Source organism: Candoia aspera, chromosome 2 (genome assembly GCF_035149785.1).
Source record: "Candoia aspera isolate rCanAsp1 chromosome 2, rCanAsp1.hap2, whole genome shotgun sequence".
NCBI lineage: Eukaryota > Metazoa > Chordata > Lepidosauria > Squamata > Boidae > Candoia > Candoia aspera.
Genome location: NC_086154.1, coordinates 121,924,267 through 121,948,787, shown reverse-complemented (window position 1 = coordinate 121,948,787; position 24,521 = coordinate 121,924,267). Strand labels below are relative to the sequence as shown.

The 24,521-nt window shown below is 41.2% G+C and overlaps 1 protein-coding gene across 7 annotated transcripts in view; it reads left to right on the top strand.

Moving 5' to 3' along the window:
• The window catches only part of ARSG (arylsulfatase G), a 588,957-nt gene that overhangs the window by 92,075 nt on the left and 472,361 nt on the right, over positions 1 to 24,521 (top strand). For all 7 annotated transcript variants that reach the window (XR_010067211.1, XR_010067210.1, XM_063293456.1 and 4 more), the window contains exons 9-10: positions 5,255 to 5,363; positions 19,820 to 19,940. Coding sequence is in view for 5 of the 7 variants with exons in the window: in XM_063293456.1 (XP_063149526.1) it covers positions 5,255 to 5,363; positions 19,820 to 19,940 (230 nt within the window). In the remaining 2 variants the exon portion in view is untranslated. The remainder of the gene's footprint in view (positions 1 to 5,254; positions 5,364 to 19,819; positions 19,941 to 24,521) is intronic.

The window sequence follows — 24,521 nt, the reverse complement described above, 5'->3', positions numbered from 1 at the left end:
CCTGGTGGTTTCCAGGATGAACCTACCCAGCTTAACTTCCGATGCTGCAACACACTGAGGCCATTTTACAGTAGAAAAGTACAGGATGAATTGATGTAGCCTATTAGCAAAGATACATTTTTATGGCTTTGTGCCAAGAATAAACCCCATAGGTTAGTGATGATGATGATGAAAATATATACATTACTGTCATGGAAACCAGATATTACTGTCATTGAAAAGAACCAAGTTTCATTTATTGATGTAACCATTCCAAGAGACAGTAATGTTGAAGACAAAGAATTGGAAAATATTACAAAATAACAAGATCTGCAAACAAAGATCGCAAATATTTGGAAAAAGTGGTACTGGGGCAGTAGGTGCAATACCATGAGGACTTAGAAAGAAATTGGATTGCCTAAATTTGAAATAACTTAGGACCGCCCAACTACAAAAAGCAGCATGGTTGGTTACCTCATCCATAATTAGATGTTACATTTACAGTTACCAAGCCCTTCAGTAGGGCTCAAATCATGAAGAAGAAAACCAACCAACATCAGCTATGAAATGTGATAAATAGAAATTGCAAAAGTAAGGTAAAGATTCATTCAAATTAAGTTTGACTTCTAGTGGCTAGTTTGAATAATACTTGGGTATTTCTAAGCAGCTTTCTTGGCAACAGTCTGAAATTGGCATTGCCCTTTTCCAAGTCTAACCTTCAGCCCTTGGATTTTTTGGTGGTCTTCCATCCAAGTATTAAACAAATTCAACCCTGCTTTTTAGCTCAGCTCAGATCAGCTAGATGCCTCCACCTTAGCTGGGGAATAACAGTCTTGGTAGGAATAACAGCAACAATAACACTAATAACACTAATAATAATAATGTTGCTGTGATTCCAGAAGCCAGATTAATCCTCTCAGGATGTTTCCTGGTATACCACTAATTTCCATTTAAATTTTAGGATTTTAGTTATTATTCCCCACCTCCCCACTCCCACCCCCCCTCAAAGACCCTATACAGATGGGCCTCCGTGGGGCAGGACAAAACCTGTAAGATGGTTTTTGCATGTGCGTGCACATAAGGGGCAGGACTTCAGTCATGACACATGCCAATCACTTGCACGTTTTACACTCCTTCCTCCACCCTCTGAGACTTGTAGCTGTCTGCACTGCATCAAACCACAGCAGGCCAGCTAGTTCAGGTAACTGTGGGCAAAGAGGGTGGTTCACACACAGCTCTGCTTTCAAGTATCTCATTCCTTGTTCCCTCACTGTTAACATCTGCTGCTGAACTGGCTTTATTGCTGCCTGCTTTTGTTGTTTATTCATTCAGTCGCTTCTGACTCTTCGTGACTTCATGGACCAGCCCACGCCAGAGCTTCCTGTCGGTTGGCAACACCCCCAGCTCCCCCAGGGACGAGTCCGTCACCTCTAGAATATCATCCATCCACCTTGCCCTTGGTCGGCCCCTCTTCCTTTTGCCCTCCACTCTCCCTAGCATCAGCATCTTCTCCAGGGTGTCCTGTCTTCTCATTATGTGGCCAAAGTATTTCAGTTTTGCCTTTAATATCATTCCCTCAAGTGAGCAGTCTGGCTTTATTTCCTGGAGGATGGACTGGTTTGATCTTCTTGCAGTCCAAGGCACTCTCAGAATTTTCCTTCAACACCACAGTTCAAAAGCATCGATCTTCCTTCGCTCAGCCTTCCTTATGATCCAGCTCTCGCAGCCATATGTTACTACGGGGAACACCATTGCTTTAACTATGCGGGCCTTTGTTGTCAGTGTGATGTCTCTGCTCTTAACTATTTTATCGAGATTTGTCATTGCTCTTCTCCCAAGAATTAAACGTCTTCTGATTTCCTGACTGCAGTCAGCATCTGCAGTAATCTTCGCACCTAGAAATACAAAGTCTTTCACTTCTTCTACATTTTCTCCCTCTATTTGCCAGTTATCAATCAAGCTGGTTGCCATAATCTTGGTTTTTCTGAGGTTTAGCTGCAAGCCAGCTTTTGCACTTTCTTCCTTCACCTTCATCATAAGGCTCCTCAGTTCCTCTTCGCTTTCAGCCATCAAAGTGGTATCATCTGCATATCTGAGATTGTTAATGTTTGTTCCAGCAATTTTAACTCCAGCCTTGGATTCCTCAAGCCCAGCTTGTTGCATGATGTGTTCTGCGTACAAGTTGAATAGGTAGGGTGAGAGTATACAGCCCTGCCGTACTCCTTTCCCAATCTTAAACCAGTCCGTTGTTCCGTGGTCTGTTCTTACTGTTGCTACTTGATCGTTACACAGATTCTTTAGGAGGCATACAAGATGACTTGGTATCCCCATACCACTAAGAACTTGCCACAATTTGTTATGGTCCACACAGTCAAAGGCTTTAGAATAGTCAATAAAACAGAAATAGATCTTTTTCTAAAACTCCCTGGGTTTTTCCATTATCCAGCAGATATTGGCAATTTGGTCCCTAGTTCCTCTGCCCTTTCTAAACCCAGCTTGTGCATCTGGCAATTCTCGCTCCATAAATTGCTGAAGTCTACCTTGCAGGATCTTGAGCATTACCTTACTGGCATGTGAAATGAGTGCCACTGTTCGATAGTTTGAACATTCTTTAGTGTTTCCCTTTTTTGGTATGGGGATATAAGTTGATTTTTTCCAATCTGATGGCCATTCTTGTGTTTTCCAAACTTGCTGGCATATAGCATGCATTACCTTGATAGCATCATATTGCAAGATTTTGAACAGTTCAGTTGGGATGCCGTCGTCTCCTGCTGCCTTGTTATTAGCAGTGCTTCTTAAGGCCCATTCAACCTCGCTCTTTAGGATGTCTGGCTCTAGCTCACTGACCACACCGTCAAAGCTATCGCCGATATTGTTATCCTTCCTATACAGGTCTTCTGTATATTCTTGCCACCTTTTCTTGATCTCTTCTTCTTCTGTTAGGTCCTTGCCATCTTTGTTTTTGATCATACACATTTTGGCCTGGAATTTACCTCCGATGTTTCTAATTTTCTGGAAGAGGTCTCTTGTCCTTCCTATTCCATTGCCTTCTTCCACTTCCACGCATTGCTTGTTTACAAATAATTCCTTATCTCTTCTGGCTAACCTCTGGAATTTTGCATTTAATTGGGCATATCTCCCCCTATCACTGTTGCCTTTTGCTTTCCTTCTTTCTTGGGTTACTTCTAGTGTCTCAGCAGACAGCCATTTTGCCTTCTTGGTGTTCTCTTTCTTTGGGATGTATTTTGTTGCCGCCTCCTGAACAATGTTGTGAACTTCTGTCCATAGTTCTTCTGGGACCCTATCTACTAAGTCCAGTCCCTTGAATCTATTCTTCACCTCCACTGCATATTCCTTAGGAATATTAGTGAGCTCATATCTAGCTGATCCGTGGGTCTTCCCTAATCTCTTTAGTCTGATCCTAAATTGTGCAATAAGAAGTTCATGATCTGAACTACAGTCAGCTCCAGGTCTTGTTTCTACCGACTGTATAGATGTCCGCCACCTTTGGCTGCAAAGGATGTAGTCAATCTGATTTCGGTGTTGTCCATCTGGTGAAGTCCATGTATAAAGCCGTCTCTTAGGTTGTTGGAAGAGAGTGTTTGTTATGCAGAGTGAGTTGTCTTGGCAAAATTCTATCAGCCTATGTCCTGCTTCGTTTTGTTCTCCCAGGCCCTGCTTATCTGTAATTCCAGGTGTCATTTGACTGCCCCTGCTATTACTTTATAAATCATAATCATTGGAGCAAGATCTGTTTGAGAATAACTGATTTTTAAAATCTAGATTAGACCTCTCAAGTGCTAAAAGAACAGCCTGACTTAGTTTGCCTGTCGTTTATCTGAATGTCAGAAGTAAGGCTGTGGTTGCCAACTTTTCAATTGTCTGCTGGAGCTAGACTTTTAATCTGCTTCATGCTGTGAAAAATGTTTATAAATTTTTGTACATCAGGGTGCTTTGAAAGATGCAAGATCTGGCCAAATTGTTTTCTGCTCGGTTGGACAAGCATCGATGAAGGGAACTGAGTGCTTTGGGGGAAATGAAGTTTGCCAGTTGAGCAGGTGAAGCCAAAGACTCTTCAGAGTGAAACAGCACTGGATTAGATAGGCAAACCAGTCTGACCTGGTTTGAAACAGCTTTCTACTTTTCCTCGTGAAGAGGCAAAGGGGAAATTGCCTACATTGCCGGCAGGAGGGATTATTTTTAAACAAAGCAACTGTGCCAGGTGCATCATTATATAAATGTTTTGTCAGTCTGATGTAACGGTTCCATGCAATGAACATTACCAAACCTTGTTATATAAATGGAGTATAGGCACACCCAGCTTCATCCCGTCTTGACATGGAAGCAAAGCTGAATTGTCTTGAATTTTGTGGGAAGTGTTTATTTTTATTCACGTACAATTGCAGACACAGTTCTTCCAAATCTTAAACACTGAAAACATTTGTATGTTTTGATGTGCTGTGAAGTTGTTCTTGTTGTTTGGGAGGGGACCCTCATGGATTGGCCTGGTTCTTTGAAAAGGGAGCCTCTCTTCCCTAGCTTGATCACTGAGGTATACTCATCTTCATTGTGGTGATGCATTTTTCTAATCCTCCCTAATTTAGCAGCATCTTTCAAAATATGCACTTTACTTCTTTCTCTCAGCTTCAGTTCTAGCTGTCTCCACAGTGAATTCCCAGGTCTAACATTATTCTGGAGCTACATCTTTTTGTTTAAATGTAAACAAACCCACTGATTGGTAAAACTGAGCTTTTATGGATGTCATTTACAAAGTTGTTATCTGCAACATCTTGTGTCTATTATGTTCTCTCAAGGACTCCTAAGGGAAGAGTGTTTAAAGTAGATGAATGGGACAGAGATTGATTAAGCCAAGTATAAAACTTAGGCTTGATATATACTATGTCATGCTGTCTCCTTGAAGCTACTTCTAGTCTTGAGAAGCTGCCACATGTTGGGAAAGCCAAAAATATCTCAGACACTGAATACACCTTGGCTCTTGCCTGTCCTGAAGAAAATGAGGCAGTACTGAGAGATTACAGTGATATTTATTCTGTATATTCAACTGCCTTTCTTTTGATTTGGTACATCATCACATTTCTTAATAGATTCCTTGTCTTTTCCTTCCTGATGACAATTTGTCATCTGTCTTCTTGGCTCAAAGGGATTACTTTCTTTTGCAACCTTGCTTCATAAGTTTTTTTTTTAATTGATTAAAGAAAAAAGCTTTGGCTGACAAGCATCTGAAAACGTGTTTTTTTGTTTTTAAATTTTACAGGTGGTAGCTCAGCAAAGCAGACAACCTGGGAAGGGGGACACCGTGTTCCCACAGTAGCATATTGGCCAGGGAAGATCCCAGCAAATGTGACAAGTCCTGTGATGTTGAGGTAGGAGAGGAAAATGCTTTCTGTTAGGGGTTGTTCATGTAAGATTCTTTTATGGTAGATCTAGGATAGTGGGTAGATGTCATGTTCCCCATTGCGATGTATACATACATCACAACGGGGAACATGCCTTTCCGGTGAAGGGGAGGGGGGAGGAAAGAATCAGTGCTAATCCCATAAGCACTGAAAGGCAAAACAGATAAAGGACAAAGGAGCCATACCTTTGCCCTGACCCGGGACGCCATCACCCTATCTCCCTGACATCTCTGCATTACTACGGGGGACACACCTGCTCCGGACACAGGAAGAGGACAGAGGTAATCAGCGCTAATCCCCCTGATCGCCCATCGAGACTCCGGAATCGCCCCCTGATCGCCCATCGAGACTCCGGGTTCACCATCGGTCAAGACTTTGGGACAATGGGGGGTGGGGAAGGATCAGGTCCGCACCGCGGGTATTTACCAGCTACCTCGCACGCCATGTGCTCATTCCCGTCTTTCTCTGTGTCTGCATTCTATTCTTAATAAACCAGATATCCTTAGCCCCGGCTGGTGAGTCTGTTTTTTTTTTTTTGAATAAGGCAACCATCACATAAAGACGGGAATCAAAAAAAAAATTTCCGCTAGCACCATTCCAGATTTCGTCTGTGAGGGATTAAAGCTGGCGATGGAAAGACTCAACCCATGAAGAGGTGGCTACCAGAGGACCGGCGACAGGGCACCCGACTCCACGGCACGAGCGATCGGTGAGAACATCATTCCCAGACGGTACGGACTCCAGGAGGGTTCGAGATGAAGCTCGGAGGAGGAGGAGGCCGGAAGGAGCAGGACACCTGAAGCCACCAGAGAGTTGCAGGGTGAGTGGGTCACCCTGGATGAGACGCTGGGATCCCTGCCAGGGACGCTCGGGGCATCTAGGAAGCCACGGACCGGCTGTCCTCGACGATCGCGGGAGCCGAAGGAAGGCGCCAGATCGGACGAACCGAGGAAGGCTCCCAGACAGCTGAGAGGCTGAGGATAATGGAGGCGAGGCTGGAGTCAATTGAACAGCTGTTCCTGCGATGGTCAGTGGCGTGGGAATCCCGAGGAAGGAGTGAGGTGGAACCATGTACCAGAAGTTCATCACCCCCCCTCCCACCCCTGAGACACGACAGCCGGGGAGAGGAAGGAGATGGTGGGAGGCTGAGGCAGCGCCGGGCAGAGTTCACCCCGCGGAATCTGCCAGGAGGTCATCTTCCCCCCCTCCCACCCTGGAGACACGACCGCTGGGAAGAGGCTGGAGCCGGCATGAAACTGAGGCAACGCCGCCCGGAGTCCGGCTTGAGGAATCCCCACACTGAGACCGGAGAACCCCAGCAGCCCGAGGTACGTCCAGACGACCAGATGTGGTTTGGAGCCCACCAGGAGCGGGGGTGAAAGATTTCGGGGTCAAATTCGACGGGGATCCAGCAACATTATCCTTCTTCCTAACAAATGCCAAGAACTACATGGAAGAATTTGGGCCATATTTCCGCTCAGAAAAGGGCAAAATTAATGCCATTGCTAACAAACTTAAAGGAAGGGAGGCTGACTGGTATGTGCAGCTATACCAGGCAGAAGCCCCAGAGCTCGATGACTTCGAGGCCAACATCCCAACCCTGGAGAGAGGAGAGGGAGCGATGGTTCACCAGGGAGCAATGCCTTTGATGCCGGAAAGAGGACCACAAAGCGGCGGCGTGCCCGAAAACAAAGGTAGTTGACAGGCCAGGAAAAACGCCGGGCAAACCACTCGTAGCACCCAAAAAGATGCCAGCGGCCAGGGGAGAGATCGGAGCAAAAGAACTACCTTACTCCAGTGAAGAGGAGGAGAATGACCAGGACGAACCGGCGGGAAACGCCAGCCACCTGCCCTGAGAAGCGCCAGAGGGCAGGTGGAGGAGGAGAATGGGCGCAGCGATGACGGGGTGAGTGCCAACTGTCCCACCCTGTATGTAAAAGTTAAGTTAAGTTCCACTGAGAAGTCAGTGGAAGTCTGGGCCCTAATAGACTCGGGCTGTTCTAGGTGCCTAATGCACCCGGACGTGGTTGCCGATTTAAATCTCCCCTGCTTTCCACTTCAGCACCACATAGTGTTCACGCAATTGGACGGTTCGGCAGCGGGAGGGGGCCCGGTCACCCAATTCACCAGAGAAGTGGCGCTGCAGTTAGGCAGCCAACAGGAGAGACTGAAATTTGTCGTGGCACCGGTGGGCCACCCTTTAATCATCTTAGGCATTCCGTGGCTGGTACAAAGGAACCCATACATAAATTGGGAAACCAGGACGATCACGTTTGCAGACAGCTTCTACCAAGCACCTACAGGGGACCGAATTCCCCGTGCTGCGGTGGGGAGGGCGGCGTCTACAACCACACATCTGGCTGCAGCGGCCCTGGAAGGCTTGCCGGACAAGTACACTGAGTTTGCAGATGTGTTCGGGGAGAAAGAAGCAGACAAACTCCCACCCCACAGAAAGACTGACTGTGCGATAGAACTGGTCCCCAGCACACCCTTGCCAAAGCCAAAAATTTACGCAATGACCTAGAAAGAACTGGCAGCATTGCGGGAGTTTGTGGACAAGAACTTAGCACAAGGCTTCATTGAGCCCACAAACTCGCCAGTTGGAGCCCCAGTGTTGTTCAGAGAAAAAAGGGATGGGACATTAAGACTCTGTACGGACTACCACAGATTGAATTCGGTTTCCATATCAAACAAATATCCCTTGCCCCTCATCAAAGACATATTAGCACATCTGGCAAAGGGGAAAATATTCTCTAAACTGGACTTGCAAGAAGCCTATTTCCGCATACGCATACGAGAGGGGGATGAGTGGAAGACGGCTTTCAATTGCCCACTGGGATCATTCCAATACAAAGTGTTACCGTTCGGTTTGGCAGGGGCACCAGCATGTCAATTTCATCGCAATTGCAACAGCAGTTCGTACAAGCCTTAAAAACGGATACATGGTTGCAAACCAATAAAAAACAATGTTTCTTTTGAAAACGATTTGGCCTGGAAACAAAATAGCCTGTACGTGCCGGAGCAATTGCGAGCAGAGGTTCTGAGACGTTCTCACGACGACAAAACGGCAGGGCACTTTGGCTTTGTAAAAACGTTACATCTGGTATGGTGACAATTCTGGTGGCCTACACTTAGGAGGGATGTAAAAGTTTATGTCGCTGCTTGCCCTACATGTGCTATGGCCAAGCGAAAAGTGGGTAAGCCCCAGGGACTATTGCAGCCGGTGGCAAGCCCCTCCCGCCCTTGGGAGGAAATCTCAAGGTATTTGCCTTTCACGTCTGTAAATTTGTCTTTTGGTGCTTTTGACCGCTTTACAAGCTGGATGTCTTGATCTCATAAACAGAATTCCCTAACATTTTAGGAGAGGAAATGCTAGCCTGGACCCACAAATCCAACCACCACATAGCAATTAAAGATGGCTGGATCTTTCTGTTTGTTTTTAAAATAAATCTAAGGTACTTACGTACTAGGGATATTTAAACATGTCAAGTCAATAGTTCTGATGATTTTGTCACTGCTTTCAGATGTAGTAATAAATGTTTCTGGAAAGAGTTAATCCATTAGAATAAGGCCAGTAATAATTTGGCTTTATTAGCAACTGCAAATGAGTTCCACAGGTGTTATTCCTTTGTTACTGGCATTATATAATTTTCACCATGGAAGTGCCACAGCAGTTCTAATTAATGCTAATAATTGCTGTGACATTTTGTCCATTTAGTTATTTATTTAAAGTACTTGTACATTACGTACTACCTTAACAGCTCACGGCTGCTACATAGACTGCTCACAGAAGCTTGTGGTGATATTACTTCCAGTTATACTTCAAGTACTGTCATCTGATCAGATGCATGAGACCTGGAAGCACATATCCATGTCAGTCTCTTGTCTGCATGCTTTGGCACTGTGTGAGATGTTCTCACGTTTCAGTGCCATGTTAGGTTCTCAATCAATCAATCAATCGTCATGCCAAATAAGCACTGCTGCACTGTGGGCTTTTTATTAAGTCCATCAACTCCTTTATTTTGGGAGTACTATTTATATTTTAGATTGATAGTTCTTGGAGAACTATTGATAACTATTGCTTAAAGGGTATCATATCTAGAGAGCCAAAGACCCTTTCCGCACTCCCAAGTTATAGAGCTCTTCCCTTGTCCTTGACTTAGCAGAAAACTATTCTGGTGTGACATTTGTTGTCTTCTCTTTCAGTCCTCGTCCTGCCTCTGTTCCCAATCCCTGCCACCTCTCTGACTTCCCTTCAACCTAAAGGGAAATAAAGCCTGACAGATTTTATATATCTTCAGTCTGTCTGTGAATGGTGACAGAATTAGAAGGAAAACAGTACTTAAACTCCAGCAAAATATTTAAAAATATTTTGTGAGTCAGCATGTATTTTTATCCTGGAAGAGAGCATTTAGAATTCTGTGTCTTTTCGTGATTGAGAAAATATTGTTCTTGTACTTCGGGAAAACTGAAGTCCTGACAGTTTGACAGTCCGAAAATGTACTTCAGATCTGTTTGCCTGCTAGAGAAGGCATCTCTGCTAAGGAAAAGGGCACAGAATCCTATGCTTAACAGATAGAAAAGGAACCGATCAGGAAAGAGCATGAGTGTAACATTATACAGATAAACAGGTATTCAGCTAAGTTTTGCTATTGACATTTTAAAGTTTAAATCCCCTCTCAAAGCAGCTTCCAAAGTAAAATATAAGTAACAGTAATCTTAACATTTTAAAATAATCTTCTTAAAAAAATCTGTAGTAATAGGAAACAGTTAAAAGTTTTAGGTTGGGAAAAGAAGAGACAGCAGCAAGACAAGGGAATAAGCTCAGCTGCATTGGGGAAGAGACATGCTAAGGTGTCCTTGCTGGCAGAACTCCAGCATTTTATGGAAGATTTACTAGGCATCTGTTAGAAAAGACTTATTAATTGTGCATGTTTAACTAGGCTGATTGTTCCTTTGGAATCATTAATATTTTTTTAAATTGTTCCTTGCAAGATAGAAAGAAGAAACAGGTCCCTGCAACTCCTTATCCACTGAAAGAATTCTTGTTACACAACATTCCATAGCTGAGAATCTGCTTTATTGACCGTAAAGTATATTGGATGGTCAGGAAAGTAAGGGAGAAAACTTACTGACAATGAATTTGTGAACAGCCACTAATAAATAACTTGGATGTCCAATGATTTCCCTGCCTAGTTTTAAAGAATCAGGGCTTACTACAAATGTTGAACAAACAACAGATAATAACTGACATACATATTTTGCTCAGAAGCTAACTTTTGTTCAGATACAGGGCATTTTGGAATATATATGGAGGATTAAATACAGCAGTGATGAAATTGTAAAACTCAATTTAGGTTGTTCTTTTCCTTTGTGCCTGTGATTTGCAATTCCCAATACAATCTCAACCTTCCTGCAGCCCAAATGGTGGACAGTTGGGAACTAAAACCTCATGGACAGTTTTGAAGACTTCTTATAAAATACATTAGAAGAAGTTGCAACCATTTTTTAAATTATGACACTGTTTGAAGCCTATGCTCATTCTTCTTTTATTAAGAGCCAAACTAGAAAACGCAGTTAACATGCCCATTTTTATACAAACAGCAGCTGTGTTTATATGAGTAAGTGTCTTCAGAACCTACAGGGTGTGATAGAAAAGCTTAATACTACTTTTCTTCCTGCCATGGATAGTTCCCAGCTCAAATTTACTTCTCTCAAACTGCTATTAGTTGAAGTCCACATATCTTAAAGTTGTCAAGGTTAAGAAACAGTGCTTTAAAGTAACAGGTCCAGCACTCTTTCAGAAGAGAGCTAGACATCTCTTCAACAATAGCCAGAGTGACAGATCAGTGGCCCAGAAAAGCTCTGTGCTGCAATTTGTCACTCAGGTATCTGCTCACAGTTTCTCAAGCCTGCCTCACCATATGTTAAGGACAATGGTTTATTTTTCCTACTGGCAGGTAACTCTGGATGGGAGAAGAAATGTAGCCTGGGGAATCTCCCCTTGAATTGTTCCACATTAAAACTACCAATTACCAGCCTTGTCACTGAGGCAGATTAGTTCTTGACCATCAGCACAATTTTTCTTGGCATAATTTTCTGTCAACTCAAAGATTGGAAGAATACACATTAACACAGCTGTAAGGAAGAACCCATAGACTATATAATGGGGGAAAGGAAAGAAGGAATTAAGTCCTCTGTTCTTTCCCTGGGAAACAGATTGAAGGAGGAAGGTTAAGAGTTTCAATCTGCCATTTGGAGAAGCAGAGCTGAAACAAAAGGAGGCTTGCTGCCTCTATTTTGAATACTCCAAATTGTCAGTAGGTTCAAAGGTCAAAAGAGTTGAGGCTTCTGGGGCTGCATTTTCAACACTATTTGCTTCTGTTTTTGTTGTTGTTGTTATTTTATCACAAATAGTGACAAAGACACATAATGTCTTTATTGTCACAGTAGAGCAAGAAACTTTTTGTGCAAAGGCTTCCCAAAAGGACTCGCATCTTGGTAGGGTAGCTTTCAGTGTATGTGATACACATGTTAAAAATCTTCTGTTTAATAATACAGAATAAATTAAAGTATATAATTTACTTTGGGCTAATACAATCAAGCTAGAGCAGGAATTGGCTCACTCAATGGCAGTCAACTAAATCACCTTCACATACTACTGAAAAGAGTTTTCCGTATCAGCCAGAACTCACAGAGGGTGAGTCTTCGAGACTTCCTTCAAAATTTCTACATATATGATGTCAGAAAAAAAGGCTCGGCTTCCTCTCCCACATAAGGATGTTATCCAAGCTGGCCCTGGCACAAAGAGCAGATGTCATTTGAAAGAAATGTGGGGAGTGTACACAGAAAAGCTCTGCCCCCAAAGAAATGTGAGATGAGCCAGTTTAGCTTCACTGACTTATGATTTCATTTGTCTGTCTAGAACCCTGTCCTTAAGACAGGGAACAGGCATTACTTGAGGAACACTTATCTTCAGCCAAATAGGGGAGCAGAAGGTTTGAAAACTAGGGAACTGTGATGAAAGAGGCCCTAAAGGGTGTTTAGGAAGGAAGGGAGATCTTCATACTCTGTCAAGGCTTGTTTCTTTCTCTTCAGCAGTGTTTGGCAGCAGAAGAAACAGAGATAGCCTCTCCAAGTTTCTCTAGGAAGAATAGGATAGACCTGTAGGGCTCTGGGGCCTTCAGTTCTGCATGGTAAGGTTGCCCAAAATAGGTGGGTAAATGATACATTTCTTGTCTTTGGTGCTACAGTTATAGAACTAGCTAGTAAAGGTAAAGGTTTCCCTTGACCTTAAGTCCAGTCGTGTCCGACTCTAGGGGGCGGTGCTCATCTCTGTTTCAAAGCCGAAGAGCCGGCGTTTGTCCGTAGACACTTCCGTGGTCATGTGGCCAGCATGACAGTCACAGAACGCCGTTACCTGCCCACCGAAGCGGTACCTATTAATCTACTCACATTGGCATGTTTTCGAACTGCTAGGTTGGCAGGAGCTGGGAGTAGCAACCAGAGCTCACCCCGTCACGTGGATTTGAACCACCGACCTTCCAGGAGCTCACCCCGTCACGTGGATTCGAACCACCGACCTTCCGATCGGCAAGCTCAGCAGCTCAGCGGTTTAACCCGCAGTGCCACCGCATCCCTATAGAACTAGCTACAAAGGAAAAATATATTTGCATATACAGTATTTGATTGGATTTAACTCACTAAGAGTGTGTGCTAGAAGGATATTGTCTTTGTGGGAGAAGAGAGTGTCTCTTAGAATTATTTTCTATAAAAGCATTTCTGCAAAGCTTGAATTTACTAAGTGTTGATTATGCTATTTCTCAGTGTTTAGAAAATCAGATTGCTGTTACTGCATACGATGCTAATAGTTGCATGAACAAAACTGGCAGTATTTCAGCAAGTTAGCTGCTGCTTCTCTGACAGCCCATAGTGTGTGAACTATTTCCTCATGGGGAGTGTCCCAGTCTCATGAAGAATTTTCAAATGAGCCCAAATACTGAATGAAAAATTAAGATAAAAGGAGTCTATGTACAGATAGTTATGTACCATGCACTTGAGAATTAAGTAACACCAAAGGATTCAGGAAATGTTCATTTTCAGGCCAGAGGTCATGATAAAATTCTGCTGATGGACCGTCTTGGTCATAAACAAGAACACCCTGTTTCTGCTGGTATTTAATAATTAACTCCTGAATGCTACGTGTGCACTCTAATACTTAGACTGGACCAGTGACCCAAGGTCATTACAAGTTTTTTCAGTTCTATGTTCCCTTCCTATGTTTCTTCTTGAGTCCATCCTTTATTTCATGTTGATTACTTTCCCTACAGTTTTATCTGTTGCATGTGGTTTTGTTGCCCTGTTACTTTCTGAATCACAGCAGCAATCAGGAAGAGTAAATGAATAAAACATGTCAGGTCAGTTGATACCTGATGAGACCTAAGTGCTTTTGCTACCCTCTCTTGATAACCCTGAGTGACTAGGGCATGATGGGTGACCACATGGTGCAGCCACTTTGCTCAAGCTAAACAAGCCTGATTTGATCACTGTCTTAATGGGGAAATCACCCATTATGTACACTGCTTGAGGTACATGGGGGGTGAAGACGTAGGAACAAAGATACTGAATACCTATATAGGGAAGTCCATATTTGTGACTTCTTATAGTTCCCTTCTCATACTTTGGAAGATGTCAAGAAAGAGAGAAGTAAATAGTACAGTGATGGTAAATGGGCTTTTAAACCAAGTTCCTTTGCAGTTTGGTCCTATGAGCTGCCAATTGCACTCTAACATCTTCATAATTCTCAGGGAAGCTGGACAATATTCTATCCTATCCATTCCATTTTTGTGCTCTTGCTTAATTTTCTATACGTTGCTAAAGGAGCAGTGAAAAGTTAATTATCTTAGAAAATTCTTCCTTCAACTTACATTAAGCAGATACCCTTGTTATATAACCCCTCCATTTTCCCATCCAACAATCTTCATTTCGAATTGGAGACAGGATCTAATTCCACATCAGTTTGCATAATATTTAACTATGACTCCAGAGGGGAATACAGGTAGACTGCAGAATGGCAGTGCAGTTTTTTTCCCCATTAATGAGACTATTTGACATAGTGAGCCTGGCTGTTTTCATCTCTATCTGAAAAAGGGACTAACGCTGTGATTTGCTTTTGATCATAGAATTACAGTGTTGTTTTGAATGGTCACTTTGCCCAAATATGCAGTACAGATCACAAGCGTAATGAGGTTTCACGCTGTAAATATCAACCCACTGTAGCCATTCATCTCATCTTGCTAGGATTCCAAGTCTGCAAGCTTAAAATACCAAGTTCTGTTGTTTCATTTTTCATTTTTATTTTTGTATGCCACATTTCTGGACTAAAGCAACTCAAGATGAAGGACAAAATATAAAAGCATAACGATCTAATAATACATCAAAGTAAAAATTTTAATGTTGAAAATCAACAATATGTTAACATATAATGCAGCCATTAGAACCAACATTTCCAGAGCTGTGGTAATAACATACAACTAAAACACATCATTTAAAAAGAGCATTCAAGAGAGGTGGGATTTCAGAATTTTTAAACATTTTGCAAGTGAAAGAGACAACTGCCAGTGAAGGCATATTAGTAAATGCATTCTAAAAAATTACTCGTCTTGCTCTTGATCCAAGATTTAAGGGTTAGCATTCTGCACTAAACCAACCATATGTCAATATAATATTGTTTGTATGCCAGAACACTTATGGTCACACGATACAAGACAATAGGTCTTTGCTATTTGTGCTAACACAGAGTGGAATCTCAAAGGTAGAGATGACATCAAGCTTTTTGTTTTGTTTGCTTGCCTTTTATGAAGATGTTCAGCACATCAGGAAAGGAGCTACTGGGTGCTGCATGATAGATAGATTAGATAGATAGACAGATAGACAGATAGACAGATAGACAGATAGACAGATAGACAGATAGACAGATAGATAGATAGATAGATAGATACTCTTTCTAGACAGGTAAAATGTGTTTTGTAAAATTATCAAGATTTGTAACAGTTGTGGATGCAGAATAGAATTTGGCTCAGAACTGAATGATATAAGAGAAATGGGGCTTTGGGGAGAAAAGACTCCTTTGTGATGCTTCACTGTTCTAACTCCTTGCTCTTTATAACGGAGTCAGGAAACAATCATTTGGACTCCCTTCTGCATGGAACCCCTTTCTCCATGCAAGAGAAGATGGGGATTGTTCTCAATGCAGGAGTGGAGAACTTCCTACCCCATATAGGGAGTGGATCAGGCTCTGCCGTATCCCATGTGGAGGAGGCGATTCAAGGCAGGTGGACTTGAGGAGCAATCACTCCCCAGTTTGTTCTTTGCAGCTTGCTTTGTAGACAGACAGTGGTGTCTACTGCAAACTGCAGTAACTCCCCAATGATGTCCATAATAACATCATCACACAAATGCCTCCGTTAAATACTTGTGTTCTGCCATCTGACCCAACAATGGAAAATGTGGGTTTTGCGCAGTTATGTCATCATGCATGTTACCTTATCAAAAAATGAATGACAGTTAGTCTGATAAGACTTGTTCTGATAATTGCCACATTGTTTTCAAGATGTTTGCAGATCCTCTTTATGAACTTTATGACCTGCTCAAAAACTTCCCAGTTATTAATATCACTTCGTCTGCTCTGTAGTTCTTTTTTCCTTTTTTGAAGTAGGGACATTTTGCCCTCTTCAGTCATCTGGCACTTCACTTGTTCTCCTGAATTTCTCAATAATAAAGCTTGGCCTGATTATAAGGAAGTTCCTTCAGTGCCCTATGATGCAATTCATTTTGGTCTATCCCAAATTAAAGAGATATTCCCTGACAACTGAAAATAGGTATCCCAAAAGGTGTATAAAGCAACTGTTACATTTCATATATTTTACATTATTTCATCAGTTTTGTGAAAATGTGTGCAACTCATCTGTAGAATCAAAACAGCTAACATTTCCAATTCAAACATCTGCAGACAGAGCATAAACTATAAAGCACATGCAAATTGTCATTTAATCATCAAGCAGCCAAGTAGGAATAAAACTGCCTACTCCCAAGCCTACTCCCAGTTCTCAGATTCCATTTGAAACATTACAGCTCTCACTAAATGCTGGATGGTTCATAAGGAAGAGGCAAACAAATAGGTCTCGGGAGCAAACACCTCTCAGTGGTACTGCCTCTTCCCCATGTGCCCACCCTTTGCTTTGCTCCACTGTATTGCGGTGTTTCTGAGGATTCCATGCATTTTCAGAAGTAATTTTCCTCCATGCTCCTAAATGGATCCATGCAATTTATGTCCAGGTATCTTAGTAAAATTCCTGGCATAAATCTGACAGAGCTTAAATTTAGCCATGCAAAGCACAAAATAAAAAATATTAACTTCGCAACACTCTGGATGTCCCTCGTGTGTTCTTTGTTTAGAGCTGTGTTTGTTCAGCAATCAGCTTAATGATCTTGCAAGAACACTTCCTTCACAGAAGAACTCATCTTCTTGTACTGGTTTTTCGGCTTTTCTCAGTGTTGTTTATTGTTTTTGCCTGTTCGTTTCTTAGCAGCCAAGCTAAAATTAATTGGATAGGAAAGAAATAAGACACACGCTCCTTTCAGCTCCCTCAGCTAACATTTTGTAAGTCTTAGCAGGCTGATATGTTTCAAGTTTCAAGTCAGAAAAATCTTCATTGGTGTTAATGTGTTTATCAGGTCTAATTTTTATTTCTGTATTTCCAGTATTGTTGCACTTTTTAAAAGATAGTCATCCAAACATGTTTTTTTAATGAAAAATCACTTAAATAAAATGTAGTAATAAAACAATGGATTGTATCCAATGCACTGTTAGCATAAAGACACACATGCAAGGGGAATTTTCTGCCACTTCCTCCCTTCTGCGGTCTCTACTGGAGACTTTCAAAAAGATCTGTAGTGGTTAAAGAGTCTGTTGTGAGAGGACAATTGGGGGAAAGGCAGCTTGTGCAGACTCAGTTTGGTCCATATAATTGTGATCCAGATATATGAAAGCCTCCGGTCCTGGTAATATTAATCTGTGTACCAGATGAAGAGCTTTCAAGTTAGGTATTAGGCGGAATTTCCTGACGGTAAGGGCTGTCAACCAGTGGAATAAGTTGCTTCATGAAGTGTATGTTCCCCTTTACTGGAGGACTTGAAGCAGGAGCTGGATAGCCATGTCTCAGAAACACTTTAGTGGTTCTTGCACTGAGCATGAGGTTGGACTAAAAGTCTCCTGAAGTCAGTTCCAACACTGTTGTCCTATGATTCTGTTGTTTGGACTAGATGTTCTCTGATAGCAGTTCCCACTCTGATCCTATGATTCTTTTGTTGACTATACTCAACATAGCTGGTTTATGGGTATTAATATAAGACTTCATGCTTTGGTTTATAAATAAGATAATAGTAAATAATCAATGACGCTTGACAAAGGTGCTGCTAAGGCAAAGGGAGAATTGTGTGTTTAGAAAGTTGCCACGTCTCCTGAGTGGTAGTTCTCTTTTCTTCGGGATCCAGAAAAATTCCCCTGCTGTAATAGTGAGGCTGTGCTCAAGAGTTACCTAGTATTTAGAATTCTTGTGCATTAGTGGTAGGAAATCAACTGAATCAGTTCAAATAGTTGGGAACTGAGACACACAGGGCTTCTCTCCCACCCTCATTTATTTCATCTCAGTGCTGGTGGGCCAGATGCCAGTCACCTTCCTGCTCTTTGTGTCGGTTCCAGTTCCTGAGTTATGGCAGTTTGTAATCAAATTAGTAGCCATATAATACCATGTTTTCTTATATGGTTTGAAAGCAACAAATGGTCTAGTTTTCTTTTCTAATTTCTCAGAAAATTGCTGTATCACATATAAGTGAAACCATATTTTCCTAGACCATGGAGTGGTACATTTTAAAAAATAAATCAGATAACTGGTATTTTCCCCTTTGGGGGGAAGTTTTCATGTAGGTTGACTGAGTCATTCTGAAGTACTTGGTTAATTTTGAGCACATCACAGGGTTTCAATTTAGGATATTTTATCATTATATAAATTTCATATCATACTAACTCCATATGATCAGCAAGGGCCTTGTGGACTGTATATGGCTCATTTCTCACAGTTAACGTAAAGCTTTCCCTAGAGAAAAAGATTATTGATTTTACATCTACCCAGGGTGAGCTGGACATAGATGTAATTACAATACTTAATTTGAATTAGGACAGTACTCATGAACAAACAGGATCTGGCATCTTTAGCATATAACTAGGCTGACCATATTTCCTTGAGACAAAAATCAGACATTGGGATGGCAAAACGGGATGGGGTTAAAAACGGGACATTAGGTTGGCAAAATGGGGCAGGGCTGGGTGACGGGCTGGATCGGCAGGCAGGAACTTCTCTGGTTTTCTCAGGCTGGGAATCTTCGGATTCCTTCGTTTGTGAGAGGTAAGGCTGGGCTAGAGAGTCTAGTGAACGGATGTCCCCGACAAGCCATGTCTCCTCTGGCTGCGCTTTTATGTTCTCTTCTTTCCACCGTTTCAAGGCAGGAGCCTATCGGCTTGCCCTTTGATCACCGCCTATCAGCTGATCCTGTTTTTTTCTTTTTAGGTTTCCTGCTGGGTTGAGCTCTGCGGCTTTCTTCCCGCCGTTTCTGTTGAGCTCCCCCTCCTTCCACTCAAAGTCAGACTGCATTCTGACAGATTCGCAGGAACTTTCAAATTTTTAAGTAAGGTTTTTAAGAAAACGGGACAAAATGGACATTTATATTAAAATGACGGGACGGTCTGGAAATGTTAAAAAAACAGGACTGTCCCATTCAAAATGGGACATATGGTCAGCCTACATATAACTTTAACATGTAACTTTAAAATCCAACCTCTTACAGTAGCTCACCGGACTTCAGAGAAAGGTCTTCTTGAATGTGTGTGCAATATTTGGCAAAATTGCTGAAATCCAAGAGGGGATCCAGAGAGAAACACCAGTAAATTGAAACTGGAACTTCAGTATCCTGTGCAAGGCTTTTCAATATTTCTGTGTGTTTGTGAAATCTCTGCTCTCACCATCATAATTCAGTAGAACTTTCTCTTGTCTCTACCCTCCACAAACTTTTCCAGTTCAGCCCTTACAGCACAACAATTTCCTGGTTTGCATTATGAAGAGGATTTTAATGTTTTATGTTATAGAATGGGTTTATATGCACATACACTCAAACACACACACAACCCAAATAAAAAAAGATGCACACAGGTCTTTAATAAGCGGCGTCCAAACCTTAATGTTGTATTTTGGCATCAGATGAGGTAGCCCTAGCCCTAGGTTCCTAAGTCTTTTTTCATAATGTTGTTGCCATTGTTTGCATAACATCATGCCTATATTCTAATCACGGGCTGTTTTCTTCTGCAGCACTTTAGACATCTTTCCTACTTTGGTGTCTCTGGCAAATGCAACCCTTCCTCCCAACAGACGATTCGATGGCATAGATATCTCTGAAGTCCTGTTTGGGTATTCAAGCAAAGGACACCAGGTATGGCATTAACCTTCTGAACACTGAGCATCAACATCACTGCTTGTAGGAGAAAACTCTGCACTTCAGTAAAACTGCTTGTTTTCCACACAGGGGACATAGTTTCAAATGATAATCATCTCCACATGCAATGTAAATTTTAGAAGATTCTGCCTCTTGCCTTTGCCTTATCATTTTTACTAGATACATTTCTAAACTTGTTTGCTTTATCTTGTTTTTCTCTTCTAAACCTTTTAAATTTTGTATCGGTCTTAAATGCTGTAAGCTTCCCTGTGTGATGCATATGGAATAGAAATGTCCATGTAACAGCTTCTTAACCTCAGATCCTCAGTTCTTCTTGGGGAAATTCCTGTTATTCCGTCTCATAAAAGAGAATGGAGTGCAGTTTCAAGCCTGAACTGTTGGCACTATAACAGTCAATTAAATCTACAATTATATTCCATAAGCTTAAAGTTTACTATCAATCATGTATGCATTTTATGAAATTTAATGAAATAGTTACATAAAGCCATTAAGAAAACAGAGACTTTTTTGCAAAATTGGCCAGGTTCAGAAAGATTACTCCTCCTGGCACTCTCATACCTGTTGAGTATGGCAGTTGATTTGTAATCAACGTAATACTTAAGCAAAATCCATCCATTACCTCTTAGAAACACGGTGGTGGCTCAGTGGTAGAGCATTTGCCTTGAATATAGAAAAACTCTGGGTCACATACAGGCAGGGAACGACTTCTGTCTGAAACCAATTGCCAATCCTTTTATATAACACTTTTTGAGGACCAGTGGTTTGACATGATGCACAGTGAGTGTGCATGCCCTCTGTGGCTGGGATTCTCAGTGTGCCATTTAGATTTTCTTTCTAAATGTACATAAAATTGCAAAAGCTGGAGCAGTGGGAAGTTACTCCCAAGTAAATGTGTATAGGTTTGTATCAGTTCCATCCTTTGATTGAGGTTCTTTTAATAGGTACAGCTTATACTGCACTTGGTTATAACAACAATTATTTTCTTTGCACAATATGAATATCTATGTCATCTTTCTGCTTTTTGTTGTTTACTGGCTGAAGTTTTTTTAAGGGTAGAAATGCAGAATTTTGTTTATGATTTCTTCTCATAGTAATTAAATTGTCCTCTGTTCTTTGTGCCTGAAAAAAAGAGCTAGTAGCTTCCCTCTCACCTTGGTCTGTGCCTTAAGTTGATGACATTTCCATCTCTGAATAAAATACTTTCTTCCCTCATCTTTTACAGATTTTGAAGAAAAACTTTTAAAGTTTTTTAAAAGAAATTTCAGTCAAGATTCTTGTCTCGATCAATGACATCTAACTTGTAGCTTTTCTTGGCGATTGCATACATTTTATTTACATTTTCCCTTGCAGCTCTGTTCTTCAAATAAGTTGTGGCCTGCAAAAGAGGACTAATTATCATTCCAAAATCTTGAATCCTCAAATTCTATGCATAACTGCTTTCTAGAAGGTGATTAATGCAAATGGAAAAAGCCCAGTTCTGGACTCCATAATTCTAAATACTTCCACTGAAAAGTTTTGTTGAGGGCTTCTAATCAGGGGAAAAGACTGTGATGCCATCATCTGCAACAGAAGGAAGAAGGAAACAGGGCCCAGAAATGCTACTTCTAGCTAGGAGGAACAATTTGCATTTTTTTCAGAGACATATGTTTCTCATGCCAGAATGGTAGAATAGCTCCATCATGTTCCAGTGATCGCACATGTCTGATCAATGGAATTATTCAGATTTTCTTTTAGAATTGTTATAATATCAGTGTTTTTTATTAAGCATATATCCTCATATGCCCTTAATAAATCATCATCATCATCCCTATAAACTGTACCAGGATTAAGTATGAAGTCATATTGATTACAATTGTTTTGTATTGTGCCTTTAGCAATTTTAGTGAGTTAGAATATAATGACATAGTCTCAAAGGGAACCACTGCCATTACATAAATGATCACAGATCATCCATATAATGGAATACTGAAAACATCATAGAATTTGGGATATGTAAAATAATATTCAAAGCCATACGCTTTGAGCTGGCAATTTCTAGCTCAAATCTCAGCACAGCTCTGAATCTTAACTGCTCTTCCCAGCATCCTAGCACCTCCGAAACATAGGTACAATAATAGTGGTTTACCTTGGTGTGCTGTTGTAAGTGACTAAGGATAAAGGCATATAACGTTTATAAAAGGATGGGCTATATTTAGACATGACTTAAATGTCTTTAATTTAAAAGGGTGGGTGATGGTGGTGGGGAGATGTTCTTGCAACATGGCACAACAACAGTTGGCTTCTACCTGTGACGTTACTTGGGAACCTTTAAAACTTTTTTTCTTTTTAACTGATCCATTCATAATGGATTTATTTATTTATTTGTTTGTTTATTATCCCACCTTTATTATTTTTACAAATAACTCAAGGCAGGTAGCATACCTATTCATAAATGGATAGACAGGAATGTAGCAACCATTTAGTTTATTCAGATAACTGCGTGTTTTGAAACCTTTGAAGACAGGACATGCTCATTCAGACGCAACAGAAAGCCATAGATTCACAGTAGAACCTAGGCTCATAGAAAGTTACCCCTTTTCCTGTTTGGTGTTCATGGAGACAAGATCCCAAACTAGTTTTAAATGAATTAGCATTCTCTGTTTCAGCCATATTCAGGGAGTGATACTGAAATTATGAGAACTGTGCAGGCTTGGGACATGATTCGGAAGAAGTGCTTTAGACCTTGTATGAGTGCAACACCTCTCTGCTACTAATTAAAGCAGCTGGTCTTTTTAAAAGTTACCTGCATGTGAAAAAAAAGATGCAACAATTGGAAGAATTGCATTAATTTTTATGAGTTGACTCTTTAAAGCAGTGAAAAGCCTGAAGAAAGATGGGCTTCTTTAATGAAGAGCAGAGAGGCGTCCTGCTCACCTGAATTTTGAAGCACATATTCCAGATCATGTTCCAAGCCTGCACAGTCCGAGAAATTATGCCTAATAAAAACAGGCCATGCTTTGAAAATTTACTTTAATCCCTCTTTGCTTTCAAGAGCTAGAAGACATTCATTCATTCATTCATTTCAAAAGACCCAAAGAGCAAAGTACAGATGTAAACTAAAATTTTGGCATTAGATAAAACAGTTTAAATAATAAAATAAATTATAAATATTACATAAAACATTTAAATCTCAAACATATGAATGTTTTTATAAGACCTTATTTTTATAACCATAGTTAAACATTTGGCTGTTGCCACTGTAATTTTAGGATTTTTATCTGCAAGTAAAATTATAATATATTCAGAAATATCTCTTCCTGGCTGTGATGATGAGACATATTATCGTTTTCTAAATTAAGAATTATGGTTTGCTGTAAATACAGAAGAACAGCTTTCCATCACCTCCCTGCAACATGAAGGAATTAAAAAGGGAAGGAGTATCAATTTTTATTTTTGGCTTACTTGTATAACACGGGGTAAGATATATTCTTTAAAAACCCTGAAGGCTCTGTTCCTGTGAAGAGCATAGCAGTGCAAGGTAGGGCCAAAACTCAGTCCAAAATGTGTGCCTGCTTACTTGCTCTTCTTTCCCTTTCTCACACCCCCCCGTCAAATGCACATGTGCTTTGGTGGTGCACCCTGAAATGGAGGCCACTGTATTGAACTTGCGCTATAGAAAAGCAGGGAATTATCTCTGAGGCTCAGTTTTTTACCATCCAAGATGAAAAATGCCATCACAATCCCACCAACTACTTCTGCTGACTCAATGCTCACCACCCAGCCTGGGTGCTCTCCATGCGTGGTCATTTTCCGTCCTAGAATTCTCAGCAATAAACTTGCTGGGTGGGGAATTCTAAGGGTTGAAGGCTCAGGGAAAAGCCAATTTACTGAATTTGAGTCAGTTTTTTTACTCTTGGACTAGTCCATGCAGTTTTCTTGGCAAGGGTTTTTGGAAGTGGTTTGCCATTGCCTTCTTCCTAGGGCTGAGAGAGAATGACTGGACCAAGGTCCCCCAGCTGGCTTTGTGCCTAAGGTGGGACTAGAACTCCCGGTTTCTGGCCTGGTGCCTTAGCCACTGCACCAAACTGGCTCTCTCTAATATGAGACGTAGTGACTTCTTTTTATACTACATAGGAAAAGTGTTATATATTTGATTATTTATTTTCCTTCTGTGCAATTATATGAATTTTTTCCAGACAAGCATTTTATTTTTTATTATACATACAGTGTGTGTGTGTGTGTGTTTGTGTACACATACATACACACACACACATACATACACACACACACACTGTATGTATAATAAAAAATAAAATGCTTGTCTGGAAAAAATTCATATAATTGCACAGAAGGAAAATAAATAATCAAATATATAACACTTTTCCTATGTAGTATAAAAAGAAGTAACTATGTCTCATATTAGAGAGAGAAGACCAGAAGACAGCGGTGGTGATAGATGTAGTGGTGCCAAGTGACAGCAACATCAGGAAGGAGTATGAGAAGCTGGAGAAGTACCAGGGCCTGAAGGAGGAACTAGAGAGCAGGTGGAAAGTGAAGGCCAAAGTGGTCCCTACCAGT